This window comes from Barbus barbus (assembly GCF_936440315.1).
Source record: "Barbus barbus genome assembly, chromosome: 13".
Classification (NCBI taxonomy): domain Eukaryota; kingdom Metazoa; phylum Chordata; class Actinopteri; order Cypriniformes; family Cyprinidae; genus Barbus; species Barbus barbus.
In genome coordinates, this window is record NC_136741.1 from 29,217,798 (window position 1) to 29,239,131 (window position 21,334).

Genomic DNA, 21,334 nt, shown 5'->3' on the forward strand with positions numbered 1-21,334 from the left:
GGCATGCTGCTTTCTTTTTCAACAGGCATCAACATGGCCAACCGTTTAGCTGGGAGTGGGTGAGGCAGGGGTCCTGATGGAGGTGATCGCCCCTCAGACTGGCACCGCAGAGCCAAAGACTCCAAAGACTCAATCGGAGAAAGTGCCCAGCATTGTGGAGGGGAAGAGAGAGGGCAACCCAGTTTGATCTAAAACACACTATCCTCATGTTATTAATCACACCGTCCTGCATCATATCTGCTGAATGAGATCCAACACTTGTTTCTTACTGATTTCAGGGTGCTGATTCCAAAAATAGTGCCTGCTTTGCTTGAGCATGCCACACACTCTTACAAAATATGATGCATTTTTTACCTTTTGACAAGCATTTGTAAGGTGAAGAAGTCCTTAATCACCAGACAAAAAAAACAGACAAAGACACGACTCCCATCTTACAACCTATTGGTCAATTCTCAGTAAATTTTCATATGTATCACATTATTTTATGGCTAATCCTGATTTCAGGGTTAAAATTATGGCCAGTGGCAGAAGAAAATGTAAACATGAGCCAGATGTTTTACTATAACCAAACTGTGACAGAAAATGACAGATTTTATGAAAAAGCTTGTGTTCTTTGATATTAATTTAAGTATTTGAACATATTTCTCCACTCATTTGCAAACATTTAGTTAAACGATACATTTTTAATTTTTAATACTTCTTTGTGTCATTAAAACTGAAACGTTTGACATTTGACTGCATTTATAGTATGAAAAAAAAACCTATGTGATGGAAAGTTTTGATTGATATTTTGAACTCAGCATCATCAAATTAGGTGGTAATAGGCCTTTTTTTTCCCCAAATCAGCAGAATTTGTTTTCAGGATGCAGTGCTGTGTTGTTTATGACTTGATATTCGACAAATAATGATGTAAAGAAAGTATACAAGCAGCAAATGTTGCATTACTCTGTATACATATATATTTGTGTATACATGTAAATGTATAAATGTCCATGTGAGTATATGTACCCAATAAATATCTACGTTAATATATGTATCACTGTTGTGCCCAGGAAGTTTTTCCCTCCACAATTCCTTGCACTTCCAGGTCAGGATAAGTGAAGACACAGCGGAGCGTCCGTGGTGGCAGTCTGGGGGGCGATAGACGTACAGAGGGGTCAAGCTGATGAGAACACGGGGCGGAAGAAGAGGACGACAAACAAACCAGGAGCTGCCAAGCGCTCCATCACCAAAACAACAAGAGAGGACCAAAAGGAGGCCATCTAGCAAATTCATCCATAACCTATTCCTGTCCTTTCCAAAACATGAACTGATGATTATATGAATAGAAAAGACAACCTAAGGGAATAAACTGGCTGGCTGAACTAAAGACAACATTACATGCTCATAGACATCTTTAAGTCTTTAAGTGTTAGAGGCTAACAAATGGCAAACATTTCTGCTCAATAGTTAAGATTTAATGGAAGAAATTCAAGATCATTTATTCACCCTCAAACTTATGCACTTATGGTGCACAACAGGAGATGTTTTGGAGGATGTTCAAGCTGCTTATTTCTATTCAGTGAAAGCATATAGTGATCAAGGGCACACTGTATCTGTAACTAAAACTAGTAATCCAGACTAAAAAGTGTTTAGCCGTGCATTTACTGTATTACTACTGATTGCACTGTATCATCTTATTTATGTTTTTTCTCTTTTATTCATATTTGTTTATTACTTTTTAGTACATTTATTTTTTTTTGCTTTTTTTATAAATTTTTATTATTTCTTATGCATGTTATGATTCATTTAAATTTCTTTGTTATTTTTTAATTCCTTTGCATATGAAATACCTTATATAAATAAAATGACCTTGGCTTAAAACTCAAACTATTTCAAATGCCTTTGTTCATTTAAATAGAGCTGAAATAAAATAAAATATACATTTTAGATGAAAAAAAAGTTGAAGTACTGAAATTACTAAAAGTAAATTAAAGCTGAATAGAATTTTCTTCAAAACAAAACAAAAATGAATAAAAATGACAAAAGCACATTAACAAAGTGACTTATCAAACTAAAATCAAAATGAACAAAGTAAAGGAATGTATAAAAATGTAAATATATATATATAAAAAAACAATTAAAAACATTAAGAAATACTAAAATGGTATATAAATAAGGAATCGATCAGGAAATGTCAGGCTCTAAAAAATAGTACCATTATAGAGGTCCATTTCACTTTTAAGTTATATTCAAGTTTTGTTTTTTTCTAACATGATGCAAGTCATATGATGTTTTTTGTGCATCATATTACTACTATTACTATAACTATTTTTGTGATTACAAAAAATCTTAATGATTTTGGTTGGTTCTTCACACAAAGCTTTTATACTGCTTTAAAAGACTTGGCACATAGCACACAAGAATGAACTGTTTTGTAATACATTTATGGTGCTTTTTAATCTTTTGGGATATTGACAGGCACTATATATTTTTGTTGAATTAAATAGAGCAGCATGAAAATTCTGCAAAAGACATTATTTTGTGTTTAATGGACGAAAGTCAGTCAAATGATTTTGGAACAAAATGAGGGAGAGTAAATGATGAGTTTTCAGAACAAACACACAATGATATGCTACACTCAAATTGCAAACATAACTTCTCAATAACGACCACAGCTCATACCTGTATTTCCGTAATACTAACTTGTACTACTAAAAGTCTAAAGTTAACTTTAGAGATGCTTTCAAACTAAACACTGCTTCTATATGACTAGACTAGGACTTTTACTAGCTATCACAAACAACAACTGACAATTTCTACAGCAAATGCACCAACCTGAGGATTTAACACTGTCACTGAGGAATAAAGAGGGGAGGAGGAGGAGACAGATGGAGGAGAATATTCCCAAACGTAATGGACACAGGGATCAGAAATACTTTTGACAGTGAGAGAAAGATTGTATTTTATTCTTCTTCAGGAGATGTCAGGGAGAGACCTTAAACGGCTGTCCGAGCCGAGAAAGAGAGAGAGAGTGAGAAAGAGAGAGAGAGAGAGAGCTTGAAAAGGAGGAAAAGAGAAAGATGTGGGTGTAGGCCGCAGCAAGAGGGTGGGTGGGTGAGTGAGGGAGTGAGGAAGAGGAGGAGAGAGAGGAAGAGGAGGGTCTTGAAGGCAAGGCGGGCAGGAGGAACAGAGGAGGCAAGCAGGCTGGAACAGGTGGAGGTGGGCGTCAGCGGGGAGTTCAGGACAAGGGTACGAGGAAGGAAGTAGTGTAACAAAGGTAGTGGACCAATATGGTGTATACTTGCCCTTGAAGACTGATCCGTCTGAGGAGGAGAGAGCAGAAAAGAAACAGGGGGGACGGGTAAGGGGAGGAGGGGGGGGTCACAGACAATATTTTATTCAATGACTGTTTGAATAAAAATATTGTTTTTCTCAAAAGAAGGAAAATCAAGTCAGTCAAAACAGTAATGAACAACTGAGAACAGGAAACCAAAATGAATGACACATCGCAAAGAATATATGCAACAAGTAGACAGAGGCAGCGAATGAACTCCACGAGGACGGAGACGAGGAGAGAACATCTGAGGACACGTGAGCAGAATCAGAACTAATGAACCTTCACCACATGACGAAACATGGAGAAAAATAACATATGTCACCAAATGAGAATCACATATGAGCTAGGAAGAGAGGAACGCTTTGGGAAGAAAGAAAGAAAGAAAGAAAGAAACTACATTTTAAACCAAAGAGGAATGAACGCATAAACAAAATGAAAAGGAACTACAGATTTAATGAATAAATAATAAATAAACAAAAGAAAAAACATAAAACAATAAACTAAAGGACAAACAAACAAAAAAGAACAAAATAACTGAAATAAAATACACACAAGAATAAACTAAATATATATAAAACAACAACAACAACAAAAGAATGAATATAACAAGTGAAAAAACTAAAATTAAACTAACGAACAAATTACAGAAAGAAAGAGGGAGAGAACTGAAAGAGATATAAATATATCAAATAAAAAGATGGAAGAATAAACAAAAGCTGAAACAAACAAATAAGAGAGAATGAAAGAATGACACAAAAGAACAAAGATCAAGCCAGGGAGGAACAAAAGCAATAAAACTAAATAAAAAAAAACCAACAAAATAATTAACAAGTGAAAAATACACAAAACAGACTAAAGAAAAATAACGAAAGAAACTAGGGATCAAATGAACAAACAAACAAAAATGCAAGCAAAAGTGATAGAATGAAAGATCAAATGAGCATCAAAGGAAAAGCAGAAAAACAAGTAAAGATCAAACAAACAAAAAACTAATGAACAAATAAAACAGAAATAAAAAACAAATGAAACAAACAAATAAACAATAGGGATTGACAATAATCAACAAATAACCTAAATACCAAATTAATGAACTAAATACAACATAAACAAACAAAAAACAAGGAAAGAAAGGAAAACCAAATGTGTTCCATCTCCCGTGCGGGACAATGGCCCATCAGGGGGCATTGTGGGATACTTTTTTCTTATTTATTGACTGATTCCAAAGCTGCCGGCAAACAAAACAGCACAGTGAGCATCCACACGAATCAAAGGAAATAATAAACAACAGAACACAAAGCACACAGTGAAAAGCAAAAGCATGCCTCTTTTCACATCTCGCTAACGAAAACAAAAACACAAAACCTGTCCAGACAAAAGATGCTTCAGAATCGTCATTGTGAGAGAGAAGACGAGAGCATTTTTTAATGTTTCGGCAAAAGGAAAAATAATAGCACATGGTCACCATTATTTTCAACTCAGTAAACACAGTAAAACCACAGCTTTCACCTCTCTGGTTTTTAGTGAGGGTTTTTTCTTTGCATCCGTGCAGGGAAAGAAAAATCACCTCAGTACAGAACAGCATGAGGACAGGAGGGAAGAGGGAAGAGGTGGGGTGGGGTTTCACTCTCGCTTTCCTGGGAATCCACGCTCGGACTCGCTGCTGTGATGTCAGAGAAAGGGGGAGGGGCTTCCGTTGATTGGACGAGAGGGGCGGGAGGGGGGAACAGGAAGTTTCTTTGGGAAGAAAGAAAGGTAAGCGGGCTTTGCGTTAGCCTGCCCCTGGTACTTACACTGGACCTGGAGGATCTGGTCGCTCAGGTTGGCCTTGATGTGGTTTTCACTGTAGGACGGCAGAACTAAACCGAGACTGCGAGAAAGGAAAGGGAGAAGTTGAACATCATTTGCATGACCACACCTAACAACCAATCACACCTTTTTAAAGCAATATCTAATATTAAAATGTACAAAGCATGAAATGTTACTGCATTTAATGTCTACACTTTTTCTTATATATTTTTGTCTTGTGTTTTAGTGCAACTATCTAAACATTCTTAAATCAGACTACAATTACTTGAGAAGCAAAATGACTTAAGATATTAAGTGAGTTTATACTTAAAACAAGAAAACACTGCCAAAGGAAAATAAACTTAAAGGAAATACAAGATTATTTTTCTTACCCTGCTGGCAGACATTTTTTTCTTGTTTTAAGCAAGAATTGTTTTCAGAAAACATTATGTAACTTTGCTTTTTAAGTAAATGTATCTTGATAGATTTAAAATGCCCCTATTATGCCATTTTTAAGGTTGTTAATATTGTTTTATGAGTCTCCTAAAACAGGTTTACATGCATCCAAGGTCAAAAGACGTCTCAGGTTACATATGTAACCTTGGTTCCCTGAGAGTAGGGAACTTCGAACTGCGTCCTCTAGGGGTCGCTATGGGGAACGCCTTGGCGACCCCTAGAGGACGCAGTTCGAAGTTCCCTCGAAAGGGAACGTCTCAGGTTACGTATGTAACCTTGGTTCCCTGAGAGTAAAATTTTCTCAAAAAATTGCTTTAATTTGACCTAATTTCTAAATGATTCCTAAACGACTCGTGCGAAGCAGTTCAAAGAATCAGTCTCTCTAAACCCCTCCTTTCCGTGAGCCCTCGCTGCTGTGATTGGTCAGATGGCGCAGTCCTTTGTGATTGGTCTACGGCGTACAGCGCGAATGACAGGCCATGGGCGGGCATTATGCAAATGTGTTAATTTGTGACGTACAGCCGTAACAGAATAAGATTCGAATTCCTAACGACTCGTTTAGGCGATTGCGAGCCGACTTTTTTTTTTTTGATAGACAATAAGTAGGATTTGGGACATGAGGCCTGATTTGGGCATTTTTATTATTTCGTAGCAGCATTCTTAAGTTTTCTTTAGAATGCTGCTACGAAATAATAAAAATGCCCAAATCAGGCCTCATGTCCCAAATCCTACTTTTAACAAGTTTGCAAAGTCCACTATATTACAGAGAGAAACTGCTTATTCAGTTTGATCTACTGAGGTGGATGAACAAAGTTTTCTGAACAAGAATAAAAAAAAGCCCTATTTTGCGCCTTATTCATAGACATTACCATGCACAGAAGATGTACATTCTTTGGAATAATTATTACTGTCCAAAATGCCCTGCTGAAAAGACCAACTTAGAGAACCATACTATACTGCTCATTTTGGCAGGTTATGGATGGCAATTAAAATTCATGACTAATTTCAACAAAACTGCACTGAATGTTTTACAGTCTAAAATTAAAATAGCCAAGAGGATGTAGAGAGAAAGTGACTGAAATCAACAGAAATGCAGTGTGAAAGAGCGAGTGTGTCATATTGACCTGTAATCTGTGCCTTCCACTGGATTCCATATGTACGTCCTCTGGACCTCATCAATGTAACGCTGAAAACACACACAAAGAGCAGCACATCACCAACCAGCCGTAAGATCATCACACGGTATGCCATTATATTTAATAAGGTCATGTGACTCACCTCATCCACAGACTTCACCAGTGTCCTGATTCTTCTCTGTCCTCCTTTGCCATCAATCATCTGACGGCGGATCTACAATTAAGATTAAAAACAAGATGATTCTTGGACTGTAAACACACTGAAGGTATTTAAAGATTATTTAACTTTCTCAAGTCGCTGTAAAGTTTTCCAGGTACACTACTGTTCAAAAGGTGAGATTTTTTTGAACAAGAAGCTTTTTTATTTATTTTTTTTTTTTTATGTTTTTGTCTTTTATGCTCACAAAGGCTTATATTTTTTAATCAAAAATACAGTAAAACAGTGAAATATTATTACAATTTAAAGTGACTGTTTTCTATTTAAATATATTGTATATGTAATTTATTAGTGTCATTCAAAGCTGAATTTTCAGCATCATTACTTCAGTGTCACATGATCCTTCAGAAATCATTCTAATATGCTGATTTGCCACTCAAGAAACAGTTCTTATTTTTTCAGTGTTGAAACCAGCTGTGCTGCTGGATATTTTTGTGGAAAACGTGATATTTTTGATTTTAGGATTCTTTGATGAATAGAAAGTTCAAAAGAACAGCATTTTTGAAATGTAAATGTTTTGTAACAATATACGTTATTTCTGCCACTTTTGATCAAATTAAAGCATCTTTGCTGAATAAAAGTATTAATTTAAAAAATCTTGATCCCAAACAAGTGAGTGAAATGGGAATTTTGTTCCAAGACCTAAAAACGCTCTTCATTCAGAAGCACGTCCTACTTAGCTAAACTCAGCCGTGTTGTCTGATGAGTAATTTAATGACATTTTAATAATATATTTGGCACATTTGCAGGGAGAACTCATTGTAGAGATGTTCACCTCCTCCTTGTTGCGATCTGGAAGTTCAGCATCCAAGAAGTCCAATGTGACCGGCTCTCTGAAGTTAATGATCTACACAAAACCATTAGGAAAAAATAATTATGGTTACAGATTTAAACATGCATCAAAAAATGGAAGGTAAAAAAATAAAATAACTACATTGCGGACTAAATTTAAGGTCTATAAACAAGAGACAAACTCAAATGCTTTCACCTTAGGCTGTAGGTTGGGGTGCAGCAGCACATAGCCATTGGGATCTATGGCAAACGTGTAACCATTGGCTCCAAGCTGTGCACAGAGATGCAAATTATTGACTGTTGATCGAAAATAAAAATAACTGAAAAAGAGATTTATTTGACTTGCCTTATATCTTGGTGTGAGTTCTTTAATTTCATTGAGGGCAATGTCTACACCCATGACACCAAGAATCAACTGATTCTGCAATAAAGAACCCAACAGACTGAAAAATGCATCAAACGACCACAAGGGGGCAGAATTGATATTTGACAAAACTACAGGTAACCTAGCAGTCAAATCAAACAGTCAAAAACAATTAATGCTTGGAGAGTGAACTGTTTGTCAAACAAGCACATTTCTCCATTTTTGTTATACATAATGTTGAGTTGTATAATTATTACCATTGTCAAAGTCAAAAAATGTATAGCTTTGGTAAGAAAGCATCTGCTTAGGATATAAATTAAAGAGCAAATAAAGCAAGATGTGAATGTGCCTCCAGGAAATAACCGATATGTGACGGCAGGCAGTGTGTTGAACTATAATGTGCTCTGCATTTATCAGTTACACTGGCAGGACAGTTGATCATCTAATGGATAGGTTACTCATCTATCAATGCACAAATTAAAGATGTGTGCAAACACTACTGATTCAATTCTGAACCATCCAGCCAAACAGACAATGTTTACAATACAGTTTACTTGGAAATATAAGTCATGGAACTGATGTCAAATTCATTCAAGGCAATTATAATAAATACATACTACTACAAAACCCAAACACTGTTAATAAATGTTATTTAATCTTTCTATTCATTCCAGGCTACTATATACATAGACTTTTGTTTATTATAATAGCCTGGAGTGAATGGAAATGTTAATTAACATTTATTTATATATTATATTATATTACACTATATTTATTTACATATACACACAAATATATAAAACCAAAATTCTGTAAATAATCAAAAAAATGATCAACACACTAATTATGGACATGTTTTGTTAACATTTGATAACACGAAGGTGGCCAAATGTAAAATACTAAATACTATAATTATTTTATTTTGATTAAAAAAAAAATCTAAATACTTATGAACAGAAATTGTACAAATTCTGAAAAAAATAATTAAACAATGCTGAAATATACTGTTCAACAAAGTTCATTTAAACCTTTTAGACTTTTTGTGAATAGTTTTGCCTGATAAGTGTGATTGTGTAATTGAAAAAGTCTTCAAATACAACGGCATGCACTATTTATGATATTAAACCGAACTTTGAATCACACTCAAACGCCCTCGAGCGTCTTCAAAGTCAAGCCCTATTCAATATGCATTCAACACCATTGTGAAACATGCCGCTCTCAAACAGTTTGTCAATGTCAGTTAGGGAACATGCTAAGAATTAGAACTGGAACGTGATCACACTAATAATGCAAAAACTACATAATGCAACATTTGTATCGTCCTGCGGGGTACGAGAAACAAACGACTGGTCGTTCATTTACAGGAATCTTCTCGCGACTTACTTTGGAGTCTCCATCAGTGGTGAGATTGAAGACTGGCATTGTGCCGGTAATGACGAGACCCAAACCCTGTAAAAAAACAAACACTGCCATATAAAATGTTTGTTTTTATGTCTGTGAACTAAAGGAAGTTACAGTACACTGCACACATGAATACAAGGCTGCCGCATAAAAACCGCCGTCCAACTCGTAGTAAAATTAACTAGCTGTGGAGATTCAAATTTGTGCATTCTGGAAAGAAAAAGATTGAACAATGTCACAGCCAGTGCTAACAATGCAATCTGAAACAGTTTCTCAGTCTCAAATCAATGAATAACGGCATGTGTCTGTGTGTTTCAGTGTTTCCTACAGGATGCAGTTCTTGCAGCGAGGTGTGGTTAACCCCTAACGCGCTAAACAATAACTAATAGCATTTCTTCAACAGTTTATAAACAAAACACTTATTTTAATAGAGCTCTGTTGTGCATATGTATATTTATGTATACTTTGTCCAACCAGTCACTAAGTAGACTTAAAATAAAGTTTTACTAACCTTACAAATGAACATATATTTCAAAAAGTTTATGAGTATATAGTGAGTGAGTGAGTCATCCAAGCTGATTCACTCAGAAAGTGAGTCATCTGATGGATTCAGACTGTTCAATTCCGATTGAGTCACTAATAGATGAATCATTTGAAAGAATCACACCAATCAGTGGAGTTATTTGTGAATTAGACAGCCTGCCGTGCACTAGAAATGCAATAAAATCCAACTTTTTATTGTCAATATGCTATTTTATTATTAACAAAACAGTATAGTTTTCAAAAACGTGTGCCATTGTTGTGTAAATTAATGTCCAAAATGGATAAAAAGTGTTTGTTTTTAGTTGAAAATACTGTTGTGTAAATACCCCTTTAAACAGTGGTTCTCAAGTAAGGACATATAAATATTAATATCTACTATTGATTATGATTTTAATATAGATGTTTAATTTAACTGCATTTTTCTGCAAGATTAACACAAGCATTTCATAAACAAACACTCAATTGGGCTCAGATTCTTTGTAGGCTGATCCATTGGCCATATTTGAAATTATACAGTGCAATTTTGAGTTGATGATGATGATGATGATGGAAATCTTCCATACCAGAGCATCCTGGTAAACATTGGTCCACTGCACTTGTTTAGCTCGTTCGCCTGCCAGCACCATTGGTCGTCCAAGAACATCCAAATACTCCTGATAACAAAAACACAGAATTTAACACATATATCATAAGAACTGTATTGCAGCTCAGTTTTACAACAAACACACCCAGAATCACCAATCGAAACCTATTCTCAAAAGGTTACAACTAATAACACTCTGAGCTCAGAAAGACCAACACTAAAGGCAGGAGTCCACACCTCCCTCTGTCATAAAGCAAACGACTGCGACTCGCCGCTCCATTACATAAAGCACGCTGTTAAAAGCGTCCGCCCGAGGGGCCAGTAAAGCCAGCTGCACAAAGGCACTTCCAGCCGTAACAAATCATCATAAAGCAGCTATTAAAGCATATTACAGCTGTTAGAAAGCACATTCTCGCTCTGGAGAGGTAGGGTGGGCTGCCACAGGACAGCACTTGTTGGGTCGCCGTAAGCACACGTTAATAAATGACGATTCTGTTTTCAACACAACACTCTTTGTTTGGGAGGTTAATTACTCAAAGAAGTGAACCTCACCAAAACTGTCTGAAAGGAAGGAAAAGCCATGCATTAAGAGCCGGGGCGTGAAAACTTTTGAACAGAATGAAGATGTGTATATTTTTCTTGTTTTGACTAAATATCATATTTTTTCATTTAGTACTGCCCTTCAGAAGCTACAGAAGATACTTACATGTTTTCCAGAAGACAAATTAAGTTAAATTTACCTTGATCTTCAAATTCTTAATGCATGTTTTTTCCTTCTGGAGCATCAGTGAGCATTTGAATCTTCTGTAATAGTTGCAAATTACAGTCACACTGTAATTTCTAACAAATTTCACACTGAGTTGTCCTCAGTGTGAAAAGTTGGATCTCAAAACCATACAGTCAAAGTTGGAAAGGGTTTAAATACACAAAAAATCTGGAAAACCAAAGAATTTGTGGCACCTGAAGGAGTTTTCTGAAGAACAGCAGGCAGTTTAACTGTTCAGGACAAACAAGGGACTCATGAACAACTATCACTAAACAAAAAAACACAGCTTTGGATCGTTCAGGTAACAACACAGTATTAAGAATCAAGTGTATGTAAACTATCAAATTAAAATGTGTATGTATGTATGTATATATATATATATATATATATATATATACATACAGTTTAAGTCAAAACCTTACATACACCTTTCAGAATCTGCAAAATGTTAATTATTTTACCAAAATAAGAGGGATCATACAAAATGCATGTTATTATTTAGTATAGTCCCTCTTATTTTGGTAAAATAATTAACATTTTGCAGATTCTGAAAGGTGTAAGTAAAGTTTTGACTTCAACTGAATATGTATATACACAGGTACATCTCAATAAATTAGAATGTCATGGAAAAGTTAATTTATTTCAGTAATTCAACTCAAATTGTGAAACTTGTGTATTAAATAAATTCAATGCACACAGACTGAAGTAGTTTAAGTCTTTGGTTCTTTTAATTGTGATGATTTAGGCTCATATTTAACAAAAACCCACTAATTCTCAACAAATTAGAATACTTCATAGGACCAATAAAAAAACATTTTTAGTGAATTGTTGGCCTTCTGGAAAGTATGTTCATTTACTGTATATGTACTCAATACTTGGTAGGGGCTCCTTTTGCTCTAATTACTACCTCAATTCAGCGTGGCATGGAGGTGATCAGTTTGTGGCACTGCTCAGGTGTAATGGAAGCCCAGGTTGCTTTGATAGCGGCCTTCAGTTCATCTGCATTGTTGGGTCTGGTGTCTCTTGTCTTCCTCATGACAATATCCCATAGATTCTCTATGGGGTTCAGGTCAGGTGAGTTTGCTGGCCAATCAAGCACAGTAACATCATGGTCAATGAACCAGCTTTTGGTACCTTTGGCAGTGTGGGCAGGTGCCAAGTCCTGCTGGAAAATGAAATCAGCATCTCCATAAAGCTTGTCAGCCGAAGGAAGCATGAAGTGCTCTAAAGTGCTAAGTGCTCGTTGACTGTGGACTTCAGAAAACACAGTGGACCAACACCAGCAGATGACATGGCAGCCCAAATCATCACTGACTGTGGAAACTTCACTCTGGACTTCAAGCAACATGGACTCTCCACTCTTCCTCCAGACTCGGAGACCTTGATTTCCAAATGAAATGCAAAATTTACTTTCATCTGAAAAGAGGACTTTGGACCGCTGAGCAACAGTCCAGTTCTTTTTCTCCACAGCCCAGGTAAGATGCTTCTGACGTTGTCTCTGGTTCAGAAGTGGCTTGGTAGCCCTTTTCCTGAAGACATCTGAGCGTGGTGACTCTTGACTCCAGCTTCAATCCACTCCTTGTGAAGCTCTCCCAAGTGTTTGAATCAGCTTTGCTTGACAGTATTCTCAAGCTTGCAGTCATCCCTGTTGCTTGAGTACATTTTCCTACCCAAATTCTTCCTTCCAGTCAACTTTGCATTTAATATGCTTTGATACAGCACTCTGTGAACAGCCACTCCTTTCAGTAATGACCCTCTGTGACTTACCCTCTTTGTGGAGGGCGTCAGTGTTCGTCTTCTGGATCATTACCAAGTCAGCAGTCTTCTCCATTATTGTGGTTTCAAAGAACAAGAGATACCCAGAATTTATACTGTAGGGATGGTCATTAATTGAAACTCAAATGTAAATATTCTAATATTTTGAGATACTGATTTTTGACTTTCATGAGCTGTAAGCTGTAATCATCAAAATTAAAACAAAAAACTTTTGAAATGTTTTACTTTACATGTAATGAATCTAAAATATATGAAAGTTTCACTTTTTCAAATAACTTACAAGAAAAAAATGAACTTTTTCATGACATTCTAATTGATTGAGATGCACCTGTATATACACATTTTAATTTGATAGTAATATATCATAATATATTACTAAATATATCATAATATATTACTATATCATATTATATATTACTAATAAAGCAATATATAATATATATATATGTATTACAGATTATTATTATATTATCCATCCATCCATCCATCCATCCATCCATCCATCCATCCATCCATCTATTATATAAAAATATTGACAATTATTTTCGTTAATTGAAATAAAGCTGAAATAAAATAAAGCATAAATATTAGATGAGAAACATGTAAAAAAATTAAATCACAAATTAGAAATGCACAAATTAAAATAAGTTTAAGTTGAAGTAATAAAATACTAAGAATATAACTGAAATAAATATAAATTAAGGCCAAACAGAAATAGATAAATAGATATATACGAAATTACCAAATTTAATATATGTAAATAAATAAATATATATACACACACTTCATGAGATTCACCTGGACCTTTCACCACTCTACGTCGATGCCTGGCTGAGAAAACACGTTTAATAATGCAATCTTCCAGCTTCGACATCTTAACACAGCTAATGGATGGACAGAAGCTCACGTGGGGAATATTTTGTCTCTCTGAAAGCCAGCGGCTTGTGTAAGCGTGGCCTTTTGATGAAACTGCAGGATTAGGCCACTTTTATTTCTTGCTGGAACATGGAAGTGCTGACAAGCGTAACCTATTCTATTATTAGCTCACTAAAACACCATTTAACGTGCCGTGGGGACACATTTCAGCAGAGACGATGACAGGCGGACCTTTTCACGCGTGAGAAAAGAGAAAGGTAAACAGCAGTGGGCCTGTAATGGTGGTCCCTGCGGTACGAGGAGGATAAAGAGCAGCGACACAGCAGACCACCGCACAGATTAGCTTGTAGATTTCCAGTCTGTCCATAAATGTTCATGAACTCAATACAGCAGCTCAGTTATAAAGGAGCTGCATTCATATTCAAACTGATCTCATTATACTTAGCAATGTGACACTTTAAAGTTATAAAGGTAGAGAGTAAAGGTAAAGGCAGCAGCTTTTTCCAGCTGAGCACTTTCACAATCAACTCAATAGCTTTCTAATCACACTAATAGCCTGAGAATTTATGCAAACACCATGAGTTCATATTAAGCATAAATGTATTATATGACAAAGTATGGCATCAATACAATTTCTTTTCAAAGAAATCAATGCTTTTATTCAGCGACACTGATCAAAAGTAACAGTTAATATATTAATGTTACAAAGAATTCTATTTCAAATTAATTTTGTTCTTTTAAACTTTCAATTCAAAGAATCCTAAAAAAATAAAGATCAGTTTCCATGAAAATATTTTTAATGTCTATGCAGATTTTTAAATTAATTTTTAGGTTTTAGCACAAAGTTAAACTACATAAAAATATTGCCTTACTACCTGAAATAAAATAAAATAAATAGTATTTTTCATTGTATTTTATTTCAAGTAACAATCTTTTTTATGGTTTTAGTTAACCGTAATTTACACAAAATAATAACTGCCTCAATGGCTAAACTGCTTGTATCATCAAACTATATTATCGCCCGGAAATAAATGTGCCTATAAAGCATGAAGATATCCTACATCATGATTTTCTGTTAAGCTGCTTTACAACCACGTGTATTGTGAAACGAACTATACAAATAATTAGACTTGTCTCTGGAAATTTTCTTCAAGCAACTTTCATACATTTATTAGAAGAACTTTTTTGCAGGTTGGATAGTTTTTCCTGTCAGAAATCCACCAGCATCTGCGAGCGATTGGTGTGGAAGTGCAGTTGGCGGTTATTTTTGTCCTCGGCTCTCGGAGGTAACAGCATGCGACAGGAGAGGAGGTGGTGAGGAGGTGCACAGGTGTGGCGGCCGCTGCTGTCGATATATACAGTTACGCGCCCACACCTGTCTCACGCAGGCTATTAGAATAAGTGGCAGTTCTCTGAATAAAATTACACTCAGCCTAATGGAACAGCTGATGGTCTATTCAAGTACCTGATCAGCTCGCCTGCGGGAGAAAGAGGAAGGAGGAGACACGAATGAATAAAGCTAAGTTGGATTGGGAAAAGAGGGGAACAGATAGTATAAGGTGATAGAGAGGAGATAAAGAAGAAAGGGCGAGACGTCAGTGAAGAGCACTGAGGAATCACACAGAAGAGGTGGGGAAATTGGACCGACTGCTTTCGGGGAAGAGCGATGCAATTGCGGCGGGTTTCGTGGGCCGCGGGAAAGATTGCTGGAGGATAATGAGAACTGTACGGAAGTGGATTAGAGAAATCACAGTCCCATTTGATATTGATGCTAAATATAGAAGTCTGTATCGCTTTATCCGTTCATCTTTATAGTTCTCTCTATGCTTTCTAGCGTGACATATATCTCTAAATCGTGATAACATCACAGGGCTTCAAAGCTCAAGAAGCTGAATGAACTTACAGTGAACTGGAGTCATGTATAGAGGCTTTATTAAAACTGAAAATATGACTGGCTGAAACAGCCACTTTTGAAGTGATATGAGCATACCTTTGAATGCGTATCAGCTGAAGATAAACTCTTCATTGTGATGCATTTTAATGCATCAGTATTGTCTTTTACATGGCTGTTGTTGCTGTTTTTTTTTAAAGAATTGAGGCAATGCTCTACAGTGATTTTACAACCATTCAAAAGGTTTTAGGTTCTCCACTTGATGTCATGCCTAAAAACACCTCTTAAATGAGTTAAAACAACTTGTATAAATATAGATAATATATGTATATGTGCCTTAAAAAATCATACTAATCCCAAACTATATACGAAGAGTCCATTTGCAAAAACCAACAACTCCATTTTTTTTTTTTTTTTCAGAAATCATGTTTTTTTTTTTATTGTGCATTCCAAGTAATATCAATCAAACTGCAGTTGGGTTGTTTTGATTAAGTATTAACTTAAACAAATACAGGTAATTTACAAAATTAAAGTTCATTGAAAGTATGTTTTTTTTTTACATATTAAAAGTTTGTTTTATAGCAAAAGCAGATAACTCCACATTTCATGTTTTAGAGTTAAAAAAGGACACATTTAATCTTTAAAATCTCCTCAGATGACAATATAGATGCCTGACAAATGTTGTTGCTGTTGTGATCATGTGAAAAAGTTTCAGCTTTTATTTTCCTTAACGCTCTGAAGAATATATCACAGGTTCACCAGGTTCGTCGAAATTATCACTTTTAGTCAGCTTTGACGAAACTCCTCTCAGCGAGCACGTCTTTTCAAAGTGAAAGTAGCCTTGTCACCTGACCTGAATACAGCGTGCTGATTTGCTAAAATGGACTTATCGGCTTCTGTTCAAAAACAACAAGGGCGCTTGTCGGCTTCTGCAGTAAAAGGTGAACTCACGATGCCTTGAAAGTGAACAAAACCGGCTTTTTTGTGTTCAGGGTTCAGATCGCGCTATATGTGGAGAATAATACACGGCAATCAGCTTATTTTTTTTAAAGTGGTGTTTATCGCTTTTTGCAAATAAACTCTTCATATAGTATACAGATTTTTAACATTTTTGAAAGAAGTCTCTTCTGGCTGCATTTATTTGATTACAAATGTGGTAAAAACAGTAATATTGTGAAATATTATCACAATGTAAAATAACTGTTTTCTATTGTAATATATGTTAAAACGTGCTGATTTGCTGCTCAAGAAACATTTCTTTATATTTTACTGTTAAAAAGACTTAATATTTAGGTGAAAAATGTGAATCTGTTTTTCAGGATTCTTTGATGAACAGAAAGTTCAAAAGAACAAATGATTGAAAATAGTACTCTTTTGCAGCACTATAAATGTTGACTAAAACTCATTTCTTAAAACATATTACTGACCCCAAACTTTTGAACGGTATTTAGTAGTGAAACGACATTCAGCCAAGTATGGTGACCCATACTCGGAATTCGTGCTCTGCATTTAACCCATCCAACGTGCACACACACACACACACACACACACACACACACACAGCAGTGAACACACACACACACACACACACACAGCAGTGAACACACACACACCGTGAACACACACCCGGAGCAGTGGGCAGCCATTTTATGCTGCAGCGCCCGGGGAGCAGTTGGGGGTTCGGTGCCTTGCTCAAGGGCACCTCAGTCGTGGTATTGAGGGTGCAGAGAGCGCTGGACATTCACTCCCCCCACCTACAATTCCTGCCGGCCGGAGACTCGAACCCGCAACCTTCGGATTACAAGTCCGACTCTCTAACCATTAGGCCACGACTTCCCCGACTATTTTATGTATATAAATGTGAAGTAAGAAGCAGTAGAAATGGCAAACCTGTGTGTTGATTCTTATGGCTCCGATGGAAGGGATTTCAAAGTAGTAACCTGTTCAGAAATAAACAAACCAATAACAGGGCTAGTTAATGTTGACATATTTGCTCCATACCAAAACGTAGTAAACTGACTAACTAGGCAACGGCTTTAGGGGTTTGTGCGCTACAAATATAAATGCTGTTCAGAACAGACAGACCTGCAAAATTATATTAAACTACCTTGTTTTGACAAATCTGAAACAATTTTACAGCAGAATTCACTGTGGCAAACTGTTGATGATTAATGCAGTTTATTTAATACTGAAAGAAATTGATTGAAAAAAAAAAAGATTATTTCATCCAATTTTTGTGGGAGCTATTTGTGACCCTGGAGCACAAAAGCAGTCTTAAGTCGCTGGGGTATATTTGTAGCAATAGCCAAAAATACACTGCATGGGTCAAATTTATCAATTTTTCTTTTATGCCAAAAATAATTAGTATATTAAGTAAAGATCATGTTCCATGAAGATATTTAGTAAATTTCTTACCGTAAATATATCAAGACTTCATTTTTGATAAGTAATATGCATTGCTAATAACTTCATTTGGACAACTTTAAAGGCGATTTTCTCAATATTTGATTTTTTTTGCACCCTCAGATTCCAGATTTTCAAATAGTTGTATCTCAGCCAAATATTGTCAGATCCTAACAAACCATACATCAATGGAAAGTTTATTTATTCAGCTTTCAGATGGTGCATAAATCTCAATTTTGAAAAATTGACTGGTTTTGTGGACCATGGTCACATTTTGTCACGTTTACAAATATAACATGCATAATTTTTCAGCATGCAGACAAACTGACCGAGTGCTATGCATATGTTAGCCAGAGAATGTGCTGTGCTGCAGTTTGTTCTGTGTGATTCATTAAGCATTCAGAGGCTGCGCTTCAGAGGCTGATTATTGAGAGAGTGGACACACAGACAGGGTCAATACGGCCTGCTCAACACGTTATTAAACACAAGAGTGTCTGAACAAAGAGCACAACATCTGAGGTGCCGTCCTCAAAGTGTTTAGAGTCAAGAAACTTCAGACTGCCACTTCAAACTTACAACACACATACACACACATATAGTATTAGATTAGATATTTGATAGTGACTTTGTGTACTTGTCGTGATGCATTCAAATTCTAATTACTGCACTTATGTCATATCATAATAATAATTAATTGTAAACATATTTAATGTTTTTATTACATACCAAAAAGACACAAAATCTGGTATTAAAATAAAACCGATTTATATAATCCTCGCCATTTTAGGTTCGCTCAGTGTGCCATTATTGCTATAAAGGTCACTGAACAATTTCAGTCTCGATAACTTCATGACCAACATTTTGTGGCTCATTTGAGTCGAAACCATTATTAATAACGCAGTGGTCCGGTGTAGAGTTCACATCACCATAGGCTGTGAGTGGCTAGCAAGATACATCTGTGGTTTTCTTGCTATCTGGCATTTATATTAAAGAAATGTCATTGGATCAATATATGATAAGCTCTATTAACAACATTTGAGGCATAATGTCAGGGAACCAAAGAAGAGTCATTCTGATCAGCTCTTTTAAACTAGTAATTCACTTATAATGAAAGTAAACAGAGCTATGCACTATGAGGGTTTAAAGGGGTCATATGACGATGCTAAAATAACATTATTTGGTGTATTTGGTGTAATACAATGTTTTTACGTGGTTTAAGGTTCAAAAACACATTCTTTTCCTCTCTGCCTCTCTTTTTAAATATTTTGAATAAATATATATTTTTTTAAATCACAATATAACAATTAGGTGAACAACATATAATTTTTATAATGAAAAAAACATACTATGGTTAGATGTTTTGTCAAAACAGAAATGTATTAATAAATATTTATTTTTCTTTAACTAAAATTTTCCTTTAATAAATATTCATTGATAAATAAATACTGTGTACACATTAACAAATATGTATTAAATAGTCATTATATAATAAATGTATTAAAATGTAATAAAAATTAATTTAATAAAACATTTGTTTTATTTCTCTAATCGAACTGTTTCAAACAAAATATACTTTGTTTGGTAATACTGTTTTAATGGGTCAATAATGTCTTTAAAATCTGAGAGACAAAAAAAAAAGATAAAAAAATAATAATGTTAATTTGTTCTTTTTTCCCCCCACACAATATCACAATTACGTGAACAAAGTTTTTATAATTTAAAAAAATTACTATGGTTTAACCAGATGAAAATTAAAACATTTAAAAAAAAAAAAACTGATGTCAAAACTGAAAATATATTAGTAGATAATTCTTTTTTTACTAAATATTCATTCATAAATACAGTATACATATAACAATTATTTATAACACATTCAATAAATAGTCTTGTTTTTTCTCTCTTTTTTAAAATTTTTTTTTTCCCTTCAAAAAACTAAATATACTTTTCTATTATTTTAATACGTTTATACTCAAACTGGCCCCTAAACAATGGGATGAATCAAAATGATTTTCTGTGGTAACTGCCATCATGTCACAAATGTTGGATTAGATAAAGCTTAATGGGTGTTGAACCCGTAGCGTCTCTTTAAGAAGGCGACGGCCCCTAAAACGACTGCTGATAAGGAAGTCAAATCTAGTTCAGTTAATGAATCAGAAATCATTTAAAAGTCTTTAAAAGCGTATCAAAGTCAAGAGAATTAGAGTATAAAAACTAAAACTTAAAAAAAGTGTTCAGAAGATGTCTGAGGGTCAAACCAATCAGCACGCTAGAAAGAATCTAATCAAATCAATGCGAGTCGTCAGGAATCAAAGAGACCGGGAATTGGCTCTGATTCAGTGGCGGCCATATGAGACTTTGTTGGTGTCAGCGGAGTGTGAACGAGCTCGCTGAGAGACAGCCGGTGGAGTGACAACACATGCTAAGCTGTGTCAAGCAAACATGTCTCTCATTGTTGCCGCCAGTCTGATCCCTTGACTTGGTCATGATTACAAAACGCTGAATCCATTTGTCTCCGCCGCACGGGCGACATGTACAACAAAACAATAAGACGCAGGTAATCCGCATCTTAACAAGCCCGTCAAAGAGTGCTCTGCGTACGTTCAGAGGAGGAAACTTGGCGTATGCACGCTACCGTTGCTTACAAACCTAGCGGCGGCTGCGAATGCTTTCAGTCAGATATGCTGTCGAACACGCATCCTACAGCACAGGGAGAGCCGCGGACGTGGATGTGGGCTTTGTGAGGGTGTCAGGGGCGTTCCTCTGCTGCTTTGTGATATCGGTGAGCAAAATGAAAGCCTGCGGTGGAGATGGAGTCCACTGAGAAAAGCGTCTTGCTTGCTGTGCCAGACTCCGTCCCCTCACTGCCAGTCATTACAGCGGAGAACATGGCCGCACAGAGGGCTAATCCTTAAGTGGAAGTGCTTTTGGCTCGAGATGCCGAGAAGTTGCGGACGTGGTTATCGCTGCGACGGCAGTTCCTCTTTGGCTAATTAATTAGAAGGAAAGGAGGGCGGCGGGGGTCTCTG

At 35.8% G+C, this 21,334-nt stretch overlaps 1 protein-coding gene across 1 annotated transcript in view; it reads right to left on the reverse strand.

Annotated features, from left to right (window-relative positions):
* The window catches only part of LOC306879692 (voltage-dependent calcium channel subunit alpha-2/delta-2-like), a 215,212-nt gene that overhangs the window by 11,706 nt on the left and 182,172 nt on the right, over positions 1-21,334 (reverse strand). Inside the window, exons 14-22 of the mRNA XM_079432836.1 lie at positions 17,796-17,845; positions 10,577-10,666; positions 9,453-9,518; positions 8,052-8,126; positions 7,902-7,976; positions 7,689-7,760; positions 6,839-6,910; positions 6,685-6,746; positions 5,110-5,186 (exon numbers count right to left, since the gene is read on the reverse strand). Of these exons, the coding sequence (XP_079288962.1) occupies positions 5,110-5,186; positions 6,685-6,746; positions 6,839-6,910; positions 7,689-7,760; positions 7,902-7,976; positions 8,052-8,126; positions 9,453-9,518; positions 10,577-10,666; positions 17,796-17,845 (639 nt within the window). The remainder of the gene's footprint in view (positions 1-5,109; positions 5,187-6,684; positions 6,747-6,838; positions 6,911-7,688; positions 7,761-7,901; positions 7,977-8,051; positions 8,127-9,452; positions 9,519-10,576; positions 10,667-17,795; positions 17,846-21,334) is intronic.